The sequence below is a fragment of the Saimiri boliviensis genome, chromosome 2, assembly GCF_048565385.1.
Source record: "Saimiri boliviensis isolate mSaiBol1 chromosome 2, mSaiBol1.pri, whole genome shotgun sequence".
In the NCBI taxonomy this organism is placed as follows: domain Eukaryota; kingdom Metazoa; phylum Chordata; class Mammalia; order Primates; family Cebidae; genus Saimiri; species Saimiri boliviensis.
The window spans coordinates 233,992,237-234,014,359 of NC_133450.1; the positions used below are offsets into that span (position 1 = coordinate 233,992,237).

Here is a 22,123-nt window from a genome sequence, read left to right on the forward strand (position 1 = left end):
CTCACTATTTGCATATTCATTCCGTATTTGCAAATTTGCTTATTCACTGAACTTCGCGTCCTCACGATCAACACTCATAGTGTTTTCACAGTCATTCCTGGACACACACAGAGTAGGGAAAGTCCTGAGCTCCCTGACACGTTTCCAGCTGAGGGCGGACAAAACAGCACTGCCTTCTTGTCTAGTTCTCATAGCCTCTCTGTCTCCGTAGTGTCACGTTTTTGTTACTTTCTTGCTTTCTGATGGCGATTCTGCTGTTGTAAATGGCTCCCAGGCATAGCGCAGAAGCGCTCTCTCATGTCCCAAGTGCAGGGAGCTGTGATGTGCCTTACACGTATGTTAGAGGCTGTGTGTTTCCCACCAATCAATAATATACATGAAATAAGATGTCTTTAACCAAAAATATACATAAAACAAGGTATGTATTGATTGGTTGAAGCAAACGTTGTAACCAGAGGCCCTCAGAAAACTAACTCTGTATTTTCCCCGGGAACAGTGGCTCAATATTCACTAATTTAGTGTTTGTCATGGCATTCTGGAAAATAACGATGGCAGACAACTAAAATAGAGTGTACTTTGCCCATGTTCCTGTTAGAATATGTGTTTTTTCTTGCTTTATAAGAGTTTCAAAATAATTTATAGATATATGCCTTTACATAGTTATTACTCCACGTAGACTTTGTTTTTTTGCTGGCATAAGCTACTGCATGTTCTGCTGTAACATTTTTCTCTACAGATGGCCTAGAGTGTTGGCATCATGTAATGAGTGACCTCATTTGTAATCATTAAATTTAATGTTACCCTGTCCTATGTGAACTTTCTATAGATGTGGGTCTGCTTATAGGCTGCCTTGTCCCTATAGCTTCTGTTCCTGGACTAATCCCACAGTGTTCTAATAGTATGGCTTTGTAACATATCTTGTCATATGTAAGGAAAGATGCCCCCCTTTACTGCTATGGACTGAATTGTGTCTCCCCCAAAATTCATGTGGTGACAGGGCCTATACTGGAGACAGGGCCTTTAAAAAGGTGATTAAGGTTAAATAAGCTCATAAGGACGAAGCCCTGGTCCAGGAGGACTGGTGTCTTTATACGAGAGGAAGAGACAAAGAGATATCAGGTGCCATCTGGCAGGCAGGAGGAGAACCCCCACCAGGAGCCTAACTGGCTGGCACCTTGATCTTGGACTTCCAGCCCCCAGAAGTGTGTGAAAATACATTTCTGTCATTTAAGCTACCCTGTTTGTGGTATTAGTTATGGCAGCCTGAGCCACCTTATGACCATGCCATTTTTCTAAGTTATCTTTATTGCTATTCTACTTTCACTCTTCCTTGTGAATTTTATGTCTTTGTATGGAATTGAATAGAAGTTTGATTGATTAGGAAAGAACTGATGCCGCTGTTTCTACTTTGTAGTTTAAGTTTTCTGTGCCCCCCTCCCCGCCACTTTTATTTTTTATTTTTTGGAGATGGAGTCTCACTCTGTCACCCAGGCTGGAGTGCCGTGATATGATCTTGGCTCACTGCAACCTCCACCTCCCAGGTTCGAGTAATTTTCTGCCTCAGCCTCCCGAGTAGCTGGGATTATAGGCGCCTGCCACCACACCCAGCTAATTTTTGTATTTTTAATAGAGACCGAGTTTCACCATCTGGGTCAGCCTGATCTCAAACTCCCGATCTCAGGTGATCTGCCTGCCTCGGCCTCCCAAAGAGCTGGGATTACAGATGTGAGCCACCATGCCCGGCCTCTGTGCCCTTTGCATATACAGTTGTGTAATTTTTTCCATGATGACCCGGCATGCCTTTCTTGAGTATGTTTCCAGGTGGTTCATTGATTCTGCTAATGCTAGTGATATCTTTCTGTCCCAAATTTTCTTTCTTTCTTTCTTTTTGAGACAGAGTCTCGCTCTGTCACCAGGTGCCAGGCTGAAGCATGCAGTGGCCCCATCTCGGCTCACTGCAGCCTCCACCTCCTGGGTTCAAGCAATTCTCCTGCCTCAGCCTCCTGCCAGATTTTCTTTTTAAATTGTGTGCTGGTGGTGGTAGAGAAAGGCATTACATTTTAGATATAAATCTTATACCCACAACTTTGTTGAAATTTTTCATTTCGTTCATTTTTCCTGCAGTATCTTTTGGATTTTTTTCATATGGGAGAATTAAAGTTTTCCACAAATAATAAGAGTTATGGTTTTCTTTTTTCTATTCCCACCTTTATATATTCAATAAAAATTGTCTATATTCCAGTATACAACACTATGTTTTGATATATGTATACTCTGTGGAGTGGCTAAATCAAGTTAATGGGCATATGCCTCACTTGACACACTCATCATTTTCTTGTAGTGAGAACACTCAACATCTACTCTCTTTAGCAATTTTCAAATATATAATACATTATTATTCTCTATAGGCATCATGTTGTAAAACTGATCTCTTGGCTTTAGTCCTCTTTCTAACTGAAGTTCTGTATCCTTTGACCAACACTTCCCTACTTCTGCAGTCCCAGGCTCTGGCAGCCACCACTGTGCTTTCTGGCAGAGAGCTTTTCCACATCAGGACTTTATTTTATTTTATTTTATTTTTGAGACTGAGTCTCACTCTGTCACCAGGCTGGGGTTTAGTGGCACGATCTTGGCTCACTACAACCTCCACCTCCTGGGTTCAAGCGATTTTCCTGCCTCAGCCTCCCAAGTAGCTTGTATTACAGGCACCTGCCACTACACCCAGCAATAGGGACAGGGTTTCACCATATTGGCCAGGGTGGTCTCGAACCGCTGACCTCATGATCTGCCCGCCTTGGCCTCCCAAAGTGCTGGGATTACAGTCATGAGCCACTGCGCCCAGCCAAGGACATTCTTTGACCTTATAGTGTGTGGTAACAGCCCTGGCCATCATCTTTCTGCGGCCATGAGTTTCTTTTCCCCAGTGACTGTGACTGTGTTTCAGTAGCCTGAGTCTTCCCCTGCACCGCCGTAATGATGTGCTTGTGGTATCCCTGGACCTTAACCAAACGAAGGCAGAAAGAGAGAACCAGTGAGCTTAAAACAATAATCCACAGGGTCTCTGATTCTTTTACTCGATGACCAGTTTATCCTATCAGTGACACCTCTTTTGGGCCCCTTCCATAGAAAATGCACAACAGTTCACGTTCTTTCATTGTTGGTCAAGAGGTGTGCCCTGTCTGTATAAATGGGAGAGTTGAACATCGAACAGTAGTGTCTCCTTGGCCTAGCCCTGTGTGCAGCATGACAGCAGGACATATTGCCATTGAGTCTTAGCCATGGACTCTGATGCTTGCTAACTCATGCCTTCTACTCATGGCTCTTCCTTGGGTGCTGATCTGGCCCGTCCACATGCGTGGGTGTGTGGGACTAAAGTTTGTGCAAGTTGAGGGAGGTGATGGTGGATATCCTCGAAGGTTAAGGGATTTTCTGCCATAAGACATTGCTTTCCCTTCTATCCCTGTTAAGAGGAGGGCGTGTATGTGGAGAACAAAGCTCCACAGATGGACTTCCAAGGCCAGGGTTCTATCCAAGCTGACTCAGCAGAGGTGTTGGTCATACTTGGGGATTCATGCTAGGCTGCCTGTCTGATATTCATATGTGGGTTTGTTTTTCCTGCTCTGTTGAAAAGTGACACATTTTGATGAGTTTTAGGCCCATACACAGGTCCTGGTTCTAGGGGGAAGGAGGTAGTGGGGTAGAGGGTGCCCCCTTTTTGAAGCCAGAGCACCAGAGCCCTTGGCTGGCCTGTGTTGCTGTCCTGGACCCACCCCATGTCCCGCAGGTATGTGCATGCATATTGTGCTACACACACGCACACACACACACACACAGACACAGACACAGACACACACAGACACACACACACAGACACAGACACACACACAGACACAGACACAGACACACACACAGACACACACACAGACACAGACACACACAGACACACACACACAGACACACACACACAGACACACACACAGACACAGACACACAGACACACACACACAGACACAGACACACACAGACACACACACACAGACACACACACAGACACAGACACACACAGACACACACACACACAGACACACACAGACACACACACACACACACACACAGCTCAAGGAAAGTGTGTTGTTCTTTTGAATAATTAAAAGTTACATTAATTATTGGCCTCTGGGAAGTCATCTTCCTGGGGCCATGGCCCTCTTACTTTCTTATGGTAACAAGCATCAGTTAATTCCAAGGCTTCACCCATTCTCCATCCAGATGCTTGTGACCCGGGACTCCTCATTTCCAAGTCTGACTATTCTCCCCAGTTTCAGCCCCACATGTTCACCCACATAATGAGCCTCTCCAAGTGGATGATTTGAAGGCAACTCTCACTGAGTGCGTCTACATGAATTCAGCCAGCTGCCAGCCCAAACTCCCTCCATTGCTATTTTGTGGGAATTTTCATAAGTCTAGTTCAGAGTTTATCCTAATTACAGGAAAACAGCAAGGTGCCAAATAAGAAGCCGATAATTACAAATGACTTCAGCAGAAACCAAACCAGGCCAGGCACGGTGGTTCACTCCTGTAATCCCAGTACTTCGGGAAGCCAAGGCAGGCAGATCACTTGAGGTCAAAAGATGGAGACCAGCCTGGCCAACGTGGTGAAACCCCCTCTCTACTGAAAATACAAAAATTAGCCGGGTGTGGTGCCATATGCCTGTAATCCTAGCTACTAGGGAGGCTGATGCAGAGAATGGCTTCAACTTGGGAGATGGAAGTTTCAGTGAGCTGAGGTCACACCATTGCATGCTAGCGTGGGTGACAGTGAGACTCCATGAAAAAAAATAAAGGAAGAGAGGGAGGAAGGGATGGAGGGAGGGAGAAAAGGAGGGAGGGAGGAAGGAAGAAAGGGAGGAAGGAAGGAAGGAAGGAAGGAAGGAAGGAAGGAAGGAAGGGAGAAAGGATTCTTCCTCCAGTGAGGATGGATGGTAAGGAAGATGTGGCGAAAACGTCCGCTTGATTCACCTGAACATGCCCAACACCAGTGTTTGATGTCATAAAAATCCGAGTCAGCAGAACTTCGGAAATAGTGGCTTTTGCCACAGCCACCTCTAAGGCCAGGATGCCATAAGGCAACCAGAGGCAGAGAAGGCAATGGCTCCGGGTGGAAGGAAGGAAGTTCTATTTTCTGGAAAATACAACTTTCCAGGAAGGAAGGAAGGAAGGAAGATAGGGAGGGGGGGAGGGAGGGGTGGGTCTGTTTTCTAGAAAATAACAGCTTTCCTTAAATGCTGTAGTATAGAACCAGAATATAAGCTAGAAACTGAATTCATTTTAAGGTTATGTGATACAAGCAGTAGGTGACTAGATAGATAATCATCAGTAAGGTAATTAGGGAATATATACACACATCTAAATGCAGGCTCTAGGCCGGGCGAGGTGGCTCATGCCTGTAATCCTAGCACTTTGGGAGGCCAAGGCAGGCGGATCACCTGAGGTCGGGAGTTAAAGACCAGCCTGGCCAACATGGTGAAATCCCATCTCTACCAAAAACACAAAAATTAACTGAGTGAGGTGGCAGGCACCTATAATCTCTGCTGCTTGGGAGACTGAGGCAGGAGAATTGCTTGAAGCCAGGAGGTGGAAGTTGCAGTGAGCCAAGAGCGCGCCATTGCACTCCAAACTGGGTAACAAGTGAAACTCCATCTCGAAAAAATATAAATAATAAATAATAAATTAGACCATATGGCAACGCAGGATATTTGTATTTCAGCAGTAATGAAAATGTGCACTTGGATGTGCGGTCGCACGTGTAATGCTTTAAGTCATTTTGTTTCCACTTGAGCCCATGGATTCCTGGGGCTAGCTCTGACGCTGTATTATGCACGGCGAGAGCCTCTTACCAACTGACTTAAGGGTTTTCCAAGGAAATAGCAACTTTCCAAGGGGGAACGTGTTTGCCTTACCTGGGAGGGACCAGCCATCTGAACAGCGTGGGAGAGAATAGCATTTACTTCTGAGGAACTGGCACCCTCAGGGCTGTTGTCTTCTCTGCCTCTGGCCGCCTTAATGTGATCCTGGCTTTAGAGGTGGCCGTGGTTTCAAAAGCCAGTATTTCCAAGGTTCTGCTGACTCGGGTTTTTATAACGTCAAACACTGGTGTTGGGCGTGTTCAGGTGAATCAAGTGGACGTTTTGCCACATCTAATATGTTATCAGTATAGTCAGATATTCAGAGTATTTCATTTTGGAAGCACAGAGTAATAAACATACAGCATCTATTTCTCAAGGAGATCATTCCGTTAACAAATTTCGGCTGGGCATGGTGGCTCACGCCTGTAATCCCAGCACTTTGAGAGGACAAGGCAGGTGGATCACTTGAGGTCAGGAGTTCAAGACCAGCCAGGCCAGCATGGTGAAACCTCATCTCTACTAAAAATAGAAAATGAGCCGGGCATGGTGATGCATGCCTGTAATCCCAGTTACTCGGAAGGCTGAGGCAGGACAATCACTTGAAACTATGATAGAGGTAGAGGTTGCAGTGAGCCAAGATTGTGCCACTGCACTCCAGCCTGGGCAAGACTCTGTATCTCAGGAAAAAAAAAAAAAAGAAAAAAAAAGAAAAATATGTTAAGGACATCACAAGAGTGTGATTATGGATGTGAGCCACCACACCTGGCCTTTATCATATATTTCTGATGTTGCCGTTAGATATTTGTATCATTGTCATAAATCTTTTTGTCTCTTTACTTCAGTTTGGAAATCTCCGATTCATCTGTCTTAAAAGTCCATAGGTTTTTTTCTTCTGCTGTATCTAATCTGTGAATACAGTCATGCATCATATAACAATGGAGATAGGTTATGAGAAATGCATTAGTGATTTTCTCATTGTAGGGACATCATAGTGTGCACTTACATAAACCCAGATGGTTTTGCCTACTGCACACCTAGGCTATATGGTACAGCCTGTTGCTCCTAGGAGACAAACTCGTACAGCATATGAGTATACTGAATATCGTAGACAACTGTAACATAATGGTAGTGTTTATGTATCTAAACACAGCAAAGGTACAGTAAAAATATGGTATACAAATTAAGAAATGGCACACCTGTGTAGGGCACTTACCACCAATGGAGCTTGTAGGACTGGAAGTTGCTGTGGGTGAGTCAGTGAGTGACTGGGGAGTGAAAGTGAAGGCCTGGGGCATGACTGCACGCTGCTGTAGACTGTGTAAACACTGTACATTTGGGCTACCGTGAGTTTATTAAAAATCGAGTTTGGCTGGGCGTGGTGGCTCAAGCCTGTAATCCCTACACTTTGGGAGGTCAAGGCAGGTGGATCACTTGAGGTCAGGAGACCAGCCTGGCCAATGTGGGTGGTGAAATCCCGTCTCTGCTAAAAATACAAAAATTAGCCAGGTGTGGTGGCACCTGTCTGTAATCCCAGCTACTCAGGACGCCAAGGCAGAAGGATTGCTTGAACCCAGGAGGCAGAGGTTGCAGTGAGCCCAGATCACGCCCCTGCACTCCCAGCCTGGGTGACAGAGCGAGACTCCATCTCAACAACAACAACAACAAATTGAGTAATTGCACTACAGTGTTACGACAGCTCCGACATCACTAGGCGATGGGAATTTTTCAGCTCCATTATAATCTTAGGGGGCCGCCATCGTGTACGTGGTCTGTTGTGAACCAAAAACATCGTTGCGTGGTGCATGACTGTGCCATCCAATGAATCTTTTGTTGTAGACTCCGATGTTTCAGTTCTAGGCTTCCCATTCAGTTCTTCTTTTACAGTTTCCATCCTTCCTGAAATACCTCACATCTTCACTACACCTTCTTCTGTTCTGTGTTTCCCACATTTATTACTTTAAAGCCCTGTGATACGGTTTGGCTGTGTCCACACCAGAATCTCAACTGGAATTGTATTGCCCAGAACGTTTCCCACGTGTGGCAGGAGGGACCCAGGGGGAGGTAATTGAGTCAGTCTTTCCTGTACTAGTCTCATGATAGTGAATAAGTCTCACGGGATCTGATGGGCTTATCAGGGTTTCTGCTTTTGCGTCTTCCTCATTTTCCTCTTGCTGCTGCCATGTAAGAAGTGCCTCTTGCCTCCCACCGTGATTCTGAGGCCTCCCCAGCCGTGTGGAGCTGCTAAGTTCAATTAAACCTCTTTTCCTTCCCAGTCTCATGTCTGTCTTTATCAGCAGTGTGAAAACAGCCTAATGCACCCTGCTGTGCTGATTTTTAACATCTGGGTTCTCTTTAGGTTTGCGTCTCTTGAACATAGGTTGTATTTTCCTGTTTCTTTGCACGTCTGGTAATTTTGTTGTCTAAAGGACACCATGGTTTGTTCTCTAGGTTTTGCAGTCAGAGTGAAGAGTGTTGAGTTTTGATAACAGCCACACATCAGGTGACTGTCAGACCACCTAATGCTTAGGGAGTTTTCGCTTTGTGAATGTGGCTGACTCGCTCTGTTTCCTGGTGAGTCACAGACTGAGCTTCCTCTGCTTCACCCAGGCACGCAGCCCGTTTGTGACAGTCAGCCTCTCTCGTAGTCAGATAAAAGGTGATGAGAATAGGTTACCACTTTGTAACAAAACAGTTGTTTGGGGAAAAATGTTGATATGTAGCTAATTTGAATTTTGACTTGGATTCCTTTTCAACCTCAAAAAGCCTTAGTTTCCTTTAAAGCTCTTTCATTGTTAATACCCCTGCAATTTTGTTCTCAGCATGTATCATCTAGGGGAAGGCTGTGGATCCACCCCTCCATCTTCCCAGCCTTGGCGGAGGAGCACCTCCCGTCACAATCTGCTGGCCGCTGCCTCTGGGTCCCCCCATCTCCTACCTCCTCTCCCCAGGGTTGTCATTATTTAGCGCCCTCTCTCATCCTTGAGTCACTTCTTGGTGTAGAAGTTTCTTCTTCCTCCATGTCTCATGAGGCCTTGGAGCAGTGCCTGGCAGCACGAGGGGCAGGAGTTTCCACACTGCATTTCTGAAATGTGGATGCTCCGCCAGTGTGAGCGTGTCGACTGCACTGACGTTGCTGAAGGAATTTTATAGCTGCCAGATTCTGTCTCAGCCCTTTCCTGGCTTTCCCAGGGTTCCACTTAACAGACTTTCTCCAGCTCTGTTCCTCTTCCAAGGTCCCAAAATGTGCCAGATAAAGATAAAATATAATTGTTTGAAAATAGAAAGCAGCTCCCACTTGTTTTCTCAAACAGTTCAAAAGCAAGGATGGCGTTTTCCAAGGACTTCTGTCTGGCTTTTTGGACATTGTTCAGATTGAAAGCCTGCTTTGGTGAGGGAGCTGTGGGCGGAGTGTGATGGCCGCAGCCCCCCTCAGCACACTCTTGCCATCTTGCTTACACCCCCTTGCTCTCTTGGTCCTGTGGTCACCTGACCAGTAGCCAGGGAGAAGCCTGCATCAGGGGGAGCAACCTTCTCTTCCTTGGCTCTTGCAAGGTAGAAAAGAAATTGCTCACACTCCGCCTTGGGGGGTCACCCCAAGGGACAGAGCCGAATCTCATAGCTTCGGCATAGCTGACATTAATTTGATCAGGCATGTCTTCACGAGTTTTCTGGCAGAGTGGACAAGCACCCTGAGCCGCCTCCAGACAGGGACATGCCCAGCACATACCCAAGCCGAGGTGTCTTCCATTTATGTTGATACTGTCTAATGCCAGTGTCTAGTCAGCAGTTAACTCCAGCTCGAAAAGGGGAACGCGGGGCAGGCAGGTTCGCATTAACCCATGTGTTGCCTTATTTAAACTACCTTTAAGGAACCCTTAACCCAAGGAAACACTGGCTGGTGAGCTGGAGTTAACACAAAAATCTTTGAATTATTAGTGGTTCCAGGTTCTATTCTTTGAGAAAGGGTTTTCTGCAGAAGCTTGAAAAGATCTCCACTATTGCAAGTGTTCAGCCTCTGCCTTAGCAAAGAGTTTAGATAAGGATTTTAAATCCATTTGGTTCATTCTCTCTCTCTCTCTCTCTCTCCCTCTCTCTCTCTATCATCTCTTTCTCTCTTTCCTTTCTTTCATTCTCAGGGTCTTCCTCTGTCACCCAGGCTGGAGTCTAGTAGTTTGATCACAGCTCACTGCAGCCTCTGCCTTCCAGCTAAAGTGATCCTCCCCCTTCAGCCTCCTGAGTAGCTGAGACTACAGGCACGGGCCACGACGCCCAGCTAATTTTTGTATTTTTTGTAGAGATGGGTTTCACCATGTTGCCCAGGGTGGTCTTGAACTCCTAGGCTCAAGTGATTCACCAGCATTGGCCTCCCAAAGTCCTGGGATTACAGGCATGAGCCACTGCACCTGACCTTAAATTGAACAGAATTCAGATTTCATTCGGGGATGGTCTACTCTAAATGGTTGTAGGGTGGAAAGCCAGCTGCTCTCAGGCTGATGGGGTAGCCTCCGGATTTGCTGGAAAACAAGCTACTGAACTACAGGCCTGAGGTACTCATGCGAGGCTTGGCCTGGCATCTTTGGCCCCTTCTTCTGCTAGCAGTGGCAGTCCCCAGGTGTGTCTGCTGTGGCTGATTGATGTCACTGGACCATTGGAGGGTCCTGAGCACCACTTTAAAATCCTCCAGGATACTTATCATGATGGCTTTCATTGTCTGAAGCCAGACCAACAGGTTCTGCTGAAAATAATTTAGCACAAACTCCAACCTGGAGACCTGGGAAAGGATTGCGTCCCCTTCCCATGCATGCAGGCTGTCCCTGTGGGGACCGGGAGAGCAGGAGGGAGAACAGCCTGCCTGTGTCTCTCCCCTTTCTGATGGCCTGTGCCTGTGACGTGTGGTCTGTGATGTCTGTGCATCGGTGGCCAGGTCATACTTCTGTGTATAGCAGGCATGCAGGTATGTCATTCTGTGAGTTCTTTGAGGGCTGGAATTCCTGGAGCCCCTTCCATCACCTTTAAACAATAGTAGAGCAGGCGTCCCCATACTCTTTACACAGGGGGCCAGTTCACTGTCCCTCAGACCGTTGAAGGGCCATCACATACTGTGCTCCTCTCACTGACCACCAATGAAAGAGGTGCCCCTTCCTGAAGTGCGGCGGGGGGCCGGATAAATGGCCTCAGAGGGCTGCATGCGGCCCACGGGCCATAGTTCGGGGACGCCTGTAGGAGAGAATACATTCGTGTATTGCTTTTCTCTTTTTCAAAGCTTTGTGCTGTCTACCACTGCATTGTGATCATTATCATAAAAGCCTTGTTTGCAAATAAGGGAAGTTTGCAGGGGCATTGCCGTAATGTCTGCGCTGTATTACATAGTTCAAGGATAGACTGGACAAGGAAAATGTGGCACATATACACCTTGGAATACTATGCAGCCATAAAAAACGATGAGTTCGTGTCCTTTGTAGGGACATGGATGAATCTGGAAACCATCATTCTCAGCAAACTGACACAAGAACAGAAAATCAAACACCGCATGTTCTCACTCATAGGCGGGTGTTGAACAATGAGAACACACGGACACAGGGAAGGGAGCATCACACACTGGGGTCTGTTGAGAGGGGACTAGAGGAGGGACAGCAGAGGGTGGGGAGATTGGGGAGGGATAACATGGGGAGAAATGCCAGATGTAGGTGATGGAGATGGAGGCAGCAAACCACCTTGCCATGTATGTACCTATGCAACAACCCTGCATGATCTGCACACATACCCCAGAACCTAAAGTACAAAAAAAAAAAAAAAATAGTTCAAGGGTAAGGTGAAACACGTGCCTGATGTCCTGGGTGTGTGCATGTATACACAAACACGTACCCATCCCTGCGTACCCTTCACCTCACAAGCCATCCTCACCCTTCATCAGGCCTCCTCTTCTTTTTCCATACTCCCTTAAAGATGCCGAATTAAAAAAAAAAAATTAACAGGCATTTTTTAGGACAGTTTTAGGATTCCAGAAAAATTGGACAGAAAATCTGGAGTCTTCCTGCCTTCCTCACAGTTTACCTGATTTTAACATCTTGCATTAGAGTGATACATTTATTGCCATTGAACCAGTATTAATACATCATTATTATCTAAAATCAGTAGTTTACATTAGGGCTTGTTCTTTGTGTTTTACCTTCTATGGGTTTTGCCCAATGTATAGCAACATGTACTGACCATTACGGCATCATACAGAATAGTTCCACTGCCCTAAAACCCCAGCACACCTCTTGAAATCCATCCCTCATAACCCCTGGCATCCACTCATTTTTCTCCGTAATCAGTCTCTGTAGTTTTGCTGTCTCCATGGTTTTGCCTTGTCTAGAATGTCACGTGGTTGGAATCATACAGTATGTAGCCTTTTCAGATTGGCTCATTTCACCTAGTAATATGCATTTAAGTTTCCTCTCTTTTTGTGGCTTGATAGCTCATTTTTTTTTTTAGCACTAAATAATACTCCAATGTCTGGATGTACCATGGTTTGTTTATTCATTCACCTTCGGAAACATATCTTGGTTGCTTCCAAGTTTTGGCATTATGAATACAGCTGCCATAACATTTATGTACAGGTTTTTGTATGGACTTATGTTTTTCACTTATTTGTATAAATACCAAGTAACAAAATTGTTGGCTCGCAAGATGCTGGATTGTAAAAGAAGTCACTGGTGATATCTGGCACCTCCCAGAGCTCTGACAGACTTGGTGTGTTTTTACCAGGGATGATTACCATGAGGACGGGTTCTGCCAGCCTTACCGGGGAATTGCCTGTGCGCGCTTCATTGGCAACCGGACCATTTATGTGGACTCGCTGCAGATGCAGGGGGAGATTGAAAACCGAATCACAGGTAGGAGTTGCAGACCTTTCTTACAGGGTGATAAGCGTGCCCACAGCCACCTGTCACACAGATGGCAACCACCGTGTTTCATCATTTAATGGCGTGGACAGTCCCTCTTCCATCTCCTTTGTGGTAGAAAACCAGAGTTCTTTTTTAGAAGTAGTTGCAATTGCTAACATGATCTGCCCTAAACATGTTCCTGGCCTGTGTGTTTAAATTAGCAAGTATGGGATTTAACTCAGCCAAACTATGTGGATCTAAAGCACTGTCCTCACTGCAGCGCCAGGGCCTCCTGCCCCTGGCCTGCCAACTGGCACAGGCAGCCTCAGTGCCCCCACACTCCCTCTGCTTGACTTCTCATTCTGCACTTCCTGACTCTTCTCTCCTCTCTGAGCCACTTTTGGTCCAAAGGCACCCAGGCCTGATTGCAGCTGTGTGGGGGAAAGAGTCGGGGCATCGGTGGTAGGAATGCTGCAGTGAACACATACTTTGTCAGTCCTGGGTTTCCAGAGAACAAAGCCAGGTCTTTGTTCAGTGGTTCAGGGTTTGAGAAAGTGTAGGTCATTTAGGAACTAGAGCTGCCCATCTTTGCTCTCTTTAGGACTTAACTTCTCTGATGGGCTGTCCCAGCTCCCAACACACAACTCAAACACATTGATGGGGTCTGGGGTCCTTCTTGGGGGAAAGGCCTTGGACAGCAAGAAAATTAATTAGACGAAAGTCCTACAGAGCCCACCATCTGCTGTACCTACTCTCCCCACAAACACCACATACATGTTTTCTCTTCAGACCCCACAAGAGCAAGAAACACCCTGTGCAGATGGCAGGTGCCCCAGCACCTCGGATTAGCTGGATCGTCTCCACGGGCTGGGAGGCTGTGCTGCAGATTAGAATCAGTGGGCGATCTCTGATGCCTGTGCTCCCAGGAGAGTGTGGTGGGGGCAAAGCAGGTGCAGGGCATTGGCCTGGTAAGGGGCAACAATGAGATCTAAGGCAGAAACTCACCTAATATCACTGACAAGTTCTTCCAAGTTCAGGTCACTCTCAGACTAGAGAGTCCAAGGTCATGGTCACAAGAAACTACCTGGCCCATGAGGCCAGGGCCAGGGTCCCATGCAAGGTGAAAGAGCCATCATGAGATACAGAGGAACCTGGAGGCGCCATCCTGCTCCAGCGGGAGGCGGTTTTGAAAGTATGGGTACCTCTCACTATAAAAGCTTTCTTTACCATTAAAGCAGGGCTTCTCAAATGTTTTCACTGAAACATGAAGTGGAAAATATAGAGTATACTTACTTTACACCATGACTTAGTTTACACATACTGGTATTACACACAACTGACACTGGTTACAGGGAATAACTTTCACCCTCCATAAAAGTGGTGCCCTTGGATTTTTCTCTTTGGTTTTATTTCATAAAAGAAAAAAGTGGCTGGGCGCAGTGGTGCTCAGCCTGTAATCCCAGCACTTTGGGAGGCCAAGGCAGGTGAATCACAAGGTCAGGAGTCAAAACCAGCCTGGCCAACATAGTGAAACCCTGTCTCTACTAAAAATACAAAAAATTAGCTGGTCGTGGTGGCGGGCGTCTGTAATCCCAGCTACTCAGGAGGCTGAGGCAGGAGAATCTCTGGAACCCGGGAGGTGGAGATTGCAGTGAGCTGAGATCGTGCCACTGCACTCCAGCCTAGGTGACAGTTTGAGTCTCAAAAAATAAAGATAAAAATAAAAAAGTCACAGCCCTTAGTAGCATCCCTGCACTCTTGACATCCTCTAGTCTGTTCTTACCTTGTTTTATAATGTTAGCCGCAGACTCCAGAATTATTAGACACCCCACCAAGCGGCAAGCACCGATCCAGGTACAAGACTGTCCCTCAGTTATTTCTTCAGGAGTTGTTTAAGGAATCAACTTGCATCCAAGCAGCCTGGTTTTATAGCAGCTTTTAGAGAAGAGTTTAGAATGAGAATTTTCTAGGTTGGTGGCTTTTCGAAAAGAATAAATTTGAAGTTGCTTTCAGCAGACTTGTGGTTTTGACATAAGCATAGTAACGAGTGCATCGTGTGCAGTGTTCTGCTGGAAAGCATTGTGTGACATTCAGGGTGTCGACAGAGACCAGGTGTTCCATCTCTTTGGTGCCCTGGAATTGCACTTTCAGAAAGAAGCAGTACATTCTTAGGGTGAGCAGAAGGAAGAAGAGAAATCCTATGAAGATCAGCGGAAACATCGTATCAGTGGACTAGCCCAAGAGAAGTGACAGCTTTGGCATTCTTAGACAATCTTTTCCTGCCTGGAGTTCAATGTCTGCCTATGTTTTTGACAGCCCTTCATATCCCAAATCCATAATGATGGGATTGAACTGGGTTGAAGCCTCAGTTCTTCCTCCAAATCCAAGACATCCTGTACTGTAACTGCGAACCCTCTGTGTTCCTCCATTTAAATATTGGCCACAGGAACCCGGAGGATGGGAGGTGATGTGATAAGGGTGGCAGTCAGGACGGTGTGGCCGCTCCCACCCACTGACACCGCCTGTTACCAGACCCCTGGGCCCGTTCACGCCGAGGGCTCTGTGTTCACTCTCATTGCCCAGTGTGGGCTCTCAAATCACTCTGCAGGTACAGAAACAGGCCCAGAAAGGCGTGAGTGATACCACAAAGTGATCATGCATAAGGCTGTTTCCACACGGCTGCCCATCCCAGGCCTGGGTGGGTTCCCAGGAATGATTGGCAGCAGCAGTGTCACCTGCTGGCCAAACCTGGCATAGCAAGTACATTCTTTCCTTACCCGGAGGTCAAGGCCGGCATTCTTGGCAACCTTCTGTATCATCACCAAATAATCGCCAAATCCATAATGATGGGATTGAACTGCATTCATGGGTGGAGCTAGGGCTGCTCAGGGACTAAATGCCAGCTTCTGGGTTTTCTTCCCCGTTGGAGGACACAGCCTCAGCTGGATGTGGGGGCAGAGGCGCCTGTCTGCCTCTGCTGTCCCCAGGCTCAATTGCTGTAAGCCAGCCTTTCACAGGTGAAAGTAGAGTAGTGAGCCCAGTGCAGGCCGATGCATTCCTTGGAGTCCTGCCTTGGCCAGCTTTTTCACCCCTACCAGCGTGCAGCCGTGCACTCCAGGTGCAGCAGAGCTCCCCCAAACGCCCCCGCCTCGTTCCGGAACTCACCCACCCACTCGCCGCCACACTGCATCCTCTGACACCTTGCCCTTAAAAAACAAACCGCCCCACAAAAGGGGGTCCTGAATCTTGGGGTTTCTCTGCTCCTCCTTATCACAGAACCTTCCAGAGCTGTAACGCGGCCTTCCTCGCGCTTTGCTGCTCCCACCCTCTTGGCTTTTTGCATTTTACCAACTGCCTCCTCCAGCTGCAGTTCACAGAGCTGAGCTGACGCCCTCCTCCGGAACAGCCTTCTTCCCAGACAGACCTGGGACACTGGGAAGCCCGGGCCTCGGGAATGTACCTCTTGGCCTGCGCTGTCCACACACAGCGGGTCCTTGGGATCTGCTTTTGCATCTGAAGTCTGAACCTTCCTGTCCTGGAAGAAGCACCTAGCGGAGTGAGCTGGGGGCCTAGTTTTCCTTCTATCTTATTCTGCTTCTGATGTTTCTAAGTGAGGCCCTGGGCCAGGGACTTCCCGTGTCTGCTGCAAATGAGAGCATGTGATGGGCAGGCTGACCTGCTGGCAGGGAGCTTCTCCAGGGTGCTGTGGGGGCTCGGGGCTGGGATTTGGGGGCGGGGCAGGGCATCGGGGGCTGAGTGGGCACTGCGTGGGCAATCTGGGGTGCAGGCTGGGGGTGGGGACTGGATGAATGTCAGGGGCGCACGGTGGGTCCACCGCTAACGCCGGTCTCGCGGGCTCTGCAGCGGCCTTCACCATGATCGGCACCTCCACGCACCTGTCAGACCAGTGCTCGCAGTTCGCCATCCCATCCTTCTGCCACTTCGTGTTCCCTCTGTGTGACGCGCGCTCCCGGGCGCCCAAGCCGCGCGAGCTGTGCCGCGACGAGTGCGAGGTGCTGGAGAGTGACTTGTGCCGCCAGGAGTACACCATCGCCCGCTCCAACCCGCTCATCCTTATGCGGCTGCAGCTGCCCAAGTGCGAGGCGCTGCCCATGCCCGAGAGCCCTGACGCTGCCAACTGCATGCGCATCGGCATCCCGGCAGAGAGGCTGGGCCGCTGTGAGTGCCCGTGGGCCCGGGGCGGGACCGGTGGTGGGGACAGGGAGTAGGGGCCCTTGAAACGTGTATGGGGGCAGCTGGTAAAGCCCAGGGAGCTCCGTCAGTCCCGGTCCCGGCCCCGCAGAACCCCATTAGCAGTCGAGGGCCCCACAGCCCAGGCCTCCATTCCAGCAGGGCAGCCGGCGGGACCTCGGAGCAGGGGATTTGGAGCCAGTCAGCCCCAGCCTCGCATTTGGGCTCGCACTGTGTCTAGCTGTGGGACTCGGGTTAAGTCCCTCCGCCATGCTCATCCCTTAGGTCCCGTGATGCAGGGACCTGTGAAAAGGTGCCTGCAAAGGTGCAGGGTGCTTCCCTGTATTTCCGTCCCTAGCAATGCCTGATCATCACAGGTTTTTCTCGGGTGCCCACCAGGCCAGTCCTGCTGCTTCTCTGTGGGCCTCACACTCGTCCAAGCTTAAGGATCCCACAGGTTTCTGGGGACTGATCCTACAGGTTTCAGGAGGATGGGGCAGGAGTTGAGAGTCTGCATTTTCCCCTGGCGCCCCAGTTCGTGCTGACCCTGACTCCTCTCACGTTCCCAACAGCCATTTCCCTAGATAGTGAGATCACTCCCATTTCAGAGAAGGGAAATCCCAGGCTCAAGCAGGTGGAGGGGCTCATCTGAGCCCGAGGCCTGGGTGTGACCTGTTTGGGGTCTACACGGGATGGAAGAACATGCTCCCCACTGCCCCTCTTGTTGGCAGCAGAGCAGCCCCTGCCCTTTGGAGGCTTAGTAGACGCCAAGTTGTGAGCCCCAGTAGGGTGGCTACAGCCAGTCAGGGTGGCAGACACAGGACAGAGAGCTCTGCTGATGTCCCTGAGGAAAACCGTTGGCTCACATCACTGCATCCATTAGGGCTGCTGCCTCCCTGAAGGGTGAGATCCTGGGAACGGGCCACCTCCCGCCATGGCCCCAGGGCTGTATTTAGCATGATTGGTTAATCCAGGAATGGGCAGAACTTCTTACCAGGACAGCCAGAGCCTGGTCCCTGGGCCCATTGCCTGCATTTAAACCCTCACTGTGACTCTGGGCAAGTTGCTAAGCTCTCATATCCTCATATTCCGTGGGGATGACACCAGTACACATCCATGGGGCTGGAATGAAGGTCAAATGGGGCAATATTTAGGAAGGTGGTTTTTTTTTGTTGGTTTTATTTTTTTTCAGACGGAATTTCACTCTGTCACCCAGGCTGGAGTGCAGTGAGTGGCACAATCTTGGCTCACTGCAACCTCCACCTCTCAGGTTCAAGCAATTCCCCTGCGTCAGCCTCCTGAGTAGCTGGGACTACAGGCATGCGCCACCACACACTTGGCTAATTTTGTATTTTAGTAGAGATGGTGTTTCACCATGTTGGCCAGGCTGGTCTCGAACTCCTGACCTCAAGTGATCCACTACTTGCCTCACTTGCCCTGAGTGCTGAGATGACAGGCATGAGCCACGGTCCTAGCCAGGAAGGTTTAGAGCAGTGACTCACACATGGTACACACTACAGAAATGTTCACCAAAGGCAGACCCCAACCCCAGGGCTCCTCCATGGAGGTGAGAAGGGTGCCTGCGGTGGAGGGGCCAGGCCTGGGAGTTCGCCCTTCTTGTCTGCACAGTTGGCTTTCTTCCTAGAGCAAGTGATCCTGAGGCTGGGGATGACACCCTCATTCTGGTGGGGTGATGGTTTACAGGTCTTGGGTCCCAGAGATGGTTTCGGGGCGATGGAATACTTCTGACGCGTTTCCTTCCCCATATACATCCCCGTGTGCTGTGCATTTAATTTGTGGGCTTGGAACTTCATTAAGCCATTACTTCTAATGCCTCTTTTCTGGTAAGTCAGGTAAAATCCTTGGATCTTCTGGAAATTCTAGTTTGGGCATGTGTAGGCAGAATGGTTTTGTTGTACCCTGGAGGTTTTTCTAACATGTGCTCCTCGTTCAGACCATCAGTGCTATAACGGCTCAGGCACGGATTACAGAGGAACAGCAAGCACCACCAAGTCGGGACATCAGTGCCAGCCGTGGGCCCTGCAGCACCCCCACAGCCACCGCCTGTCCAGCGCAGACTACCCCGAGCTCGGAGGCGGGCACTCCTACTGCCGGAACCCCGGCGGCCAGATGGAGGGCCCCTGGTGCTTTACGCAGAATAAAAACGTACGCATGGAACTGTGTGACGTACCCCCGTGTAGTATGTATTCTCTCTCTCTTTTTTTAAATGTGTTGACTGTTGAGTGAACCTTGTGACGAGAACGTTCTGTCCTGAGCTGGGTTGGGGTGCACCTCTGTATAGTGGTGACCAGAACCCCCTCTGTTTCACCACAGTGATTATTTTAAATAAAGCTATTGGGCCAGGCACAGCGGCTCATGCCTATAATCCCAGCAATTTGGGAGGCCAAGGCGGGCAGATCATTTGAGGTCAGGAGTGCAAGATCAGCCTGGCCAACATGGTGAAACCCCATCTCTAGTAAAAATACAAAAATTAGCCTGGTGAGTTGGCACTTGCCTGTAATCCCAGCTACTCAAGAGGCTGAGGCAGGAGAATCACCTGAACCCAGGAAGCGGAGATTGCAGTGAGCCAAGATTGCAGTGCTGTGCTGTGGCCTGGGCAACAGAGTGAGACCCTGTCTCCAAAACAAATAGATAAATAAATAAAGCAAGCTGTGGGTGGTTATGAAAGTAACATCTGAATATTATAAGACATTTTAAAATATAGAAAAGTCTGAAGAATATTGTGGAGATCACGCCTGATTTGACCAGCAGTGACCCGTTTGCCCTTTGGCCCACCACCCTCCATCGCTCACTTCCCATGGATGGATGGTCCTGGGATACTCACTTTCCCATTGTGTTTCTCTGTTAACATTATCGCACAACGTAGCGGCTCACCACCTGTAATCCCAGTACTTAGGGAGGCCAAGACGGGTGGATCTCTTGAGCCCCGGAGTTCGAAACCAGCCTGAGCAACACGGCAAAAACCCGTCTCTACAAAAAATACAAATATTACCCAGGCGTGGTGGCGCGCACCTGCAGTCCCACCTACTTGGGTGGTTGAAGTGGGAGGACTGCTTGAGCTCCGTAGTTCCCAGCTGCAGTGAGCCATGATGGTGCCACTCCACTACAGCCTGGGCAGCAAAGCGTTCCTTACTCCCTTGCAAGGGTGTCTGTAACGGCACGAATACGGAAGTGCGTGTAGTTGATGGCTGAGAGCTTCGACAGTTCTCACCTCTGTCTTAGTCATGCACGGTTCACCAGTTGCAGGCAGCAGGGTAGCCGAGGCTGGTCTGGGAGCTAGAAGCAGTGATTGGTGAATGAGTGGGCACCTGCTGATAAAGAGAGAGCAGCCGGTGAAGCAAGGCTGGGCTCCTCGTGCACCTGGAGGCCTCCTCCTGCAGGGCAGGCCTGCATGTCTCTACCCCGAACTGCAGGGAATAAACACTGGTACCGATGGCCTTCCTGATGTGTGATTCAGCAGCTCCAAATCTGGCATTGCCTCTGGCTCAGTTGGTCAGACACAAGTCTTCAAGAATGTGTTCATGATGGGAGAATAAATTTTAAGAATGGAATTATCAGTTGTTCAAATTGTACTGTAGGCACACTGGAGCACTCCAGACCGTAATTTCCTGCAAGGAAGAATGGCCCCGTCCCCTGTAAGGAACAAAAGCTGGTTGGAGGATAGAGCTGTGTTAGAGGTGGTTTTTTGTTCATTGTTTTGTCTCTGGCCAAAAGAAAATGAGTGAAGTTGTGTGTGAGCACACACAGGCACCTGACTTTTATGAGGTTTAGGAAAGATGGATATCAAACTTTCAGCAGTGATTTCCCCAGACCTACAAAAGTGACTTTTTTTTTTTTTTTGCAATGAGTTGGAATTACTTTTGTAATTAAAAGTAAATCAAAACATGAAGAAAAGTATGATTTTGGACCTATCAATTATTATTATTATTATTTTTTGAGACAGAGTCTTGCTCTGTTGCCCAGGCTGTAGTGCAAGGCTGCAATCTCGGCTCACTGCAGCCTCCGCCTCCCAGGTTTAAGCAATTCTCCTGCCTCAGCCTCCCGGGTAGCTGGGATTACAAATGCCCGCCACCACACCTGGCTAAATTTTGTATTTTTAGTAGAGATGGGGTTTCACCGTGTTGGCAAATTCTTAGAATCTTGTATTGCAGATTTGTACTTCGAGGGCATAAATGAAAGGATATTTATTGCAGAATCACTTGTGAGAGCTAAACACAAGCCAGACTGCTGATCAGCAGGTCTGGATGGGACAGTTGGAGATGCCCCTACCGTGGAGTGGCAGGTAGCTGTGGCGTACACGCACATCTGTCTGCTTCAGCATGAGCTGTCATCCAAGAGATTTTATTCTGCTGAAAAGGCAGGAGTGAGAAAATATGGATGACATGATTCTATTTAAAATGAAGTTCATTCAGGCTGGGTGTGGCAGCTCACACCTGTAATCCCAGCACTTTGGGAGGCCGAGGCAGGCAAATCACCTGAGGTCAGAGTTTGAGAACAGACTGGCCAACATGGTGAAACTTAATCTCTACTAAATATACAAAAATCAGCCAGGCACGGTGGCGCGTGCCTGTAGTTCCAGCTACTTGGGAGGCTGAGGCGGGAGAATCACTTGAACCCTGGGGACCGAGGTTGCAGTGAACCAAGATCCCACCACTGTACTCCTGCCCAGGAGACAGAGCGAGACTCCGTCTCAGAAATAAATAAATAAATAAAGACTTCTTATAAATAAGTAAATAAACTCCATCTCAAAAATAAATAAAATATAAAATGAAGTTCATTCAACATTTCATTTAAGAAAACCATATGAAACTACAGTGTCTATATGTCAGAATAGTGGAATATCAGTTCCATGTGGTTCAACCTAAAATACACATAAAATTAGGAGAACAGGAAACTCAACCATTTATAGCCTTAGGGAAAGAGGGCTCTTAGAAACATTATCTTTTGAAAGGCCACATTTCTAGAATACTGCAGTGTTTCCCAATAAGCATGAGTCATGTTTGGTAGTGTTAAGTAGATAATAAAGTCAGGTGACGGTGTCGGTGTGAGCTCACACCTCTGATCTTGGTGTGAGAGGCCTGGACTCTCCTGCTAACCTTAATAATAAATGAACCAAACTCTAGTAAGGAAGAATGAACC

General features: G+C 48.3%; 1 protein-coding gene across 1 annotated transcript in view; it reads left to right on the forward strand.

The window, feature by feature from the left end:
- Positions 1–22,123, forward strand: part of ROR2 (receptor tyrosine kinase like orphan receptor 2) — a 226,051-nt gene that overhangs the window by 198,567 nt on the left and 5,361 nt on the right. Inside the window, exons 5-7 of the mRNA XM_003938195.4 lie at positions 12,654–12,781; positions 16,637–16,951; positions 18,918–19,163. Coding sequence (XP_003938244.3) covers positions 12,654–12,781; positions 16,637–16,951; positions 18,918–19,163 — 689 coding nt within the window. The remainder of the gene's footprint in view (positions 1–12,653; positions 12,782–16,636; positions 16,952–18,917; positions 19,164–22,123) is intronic.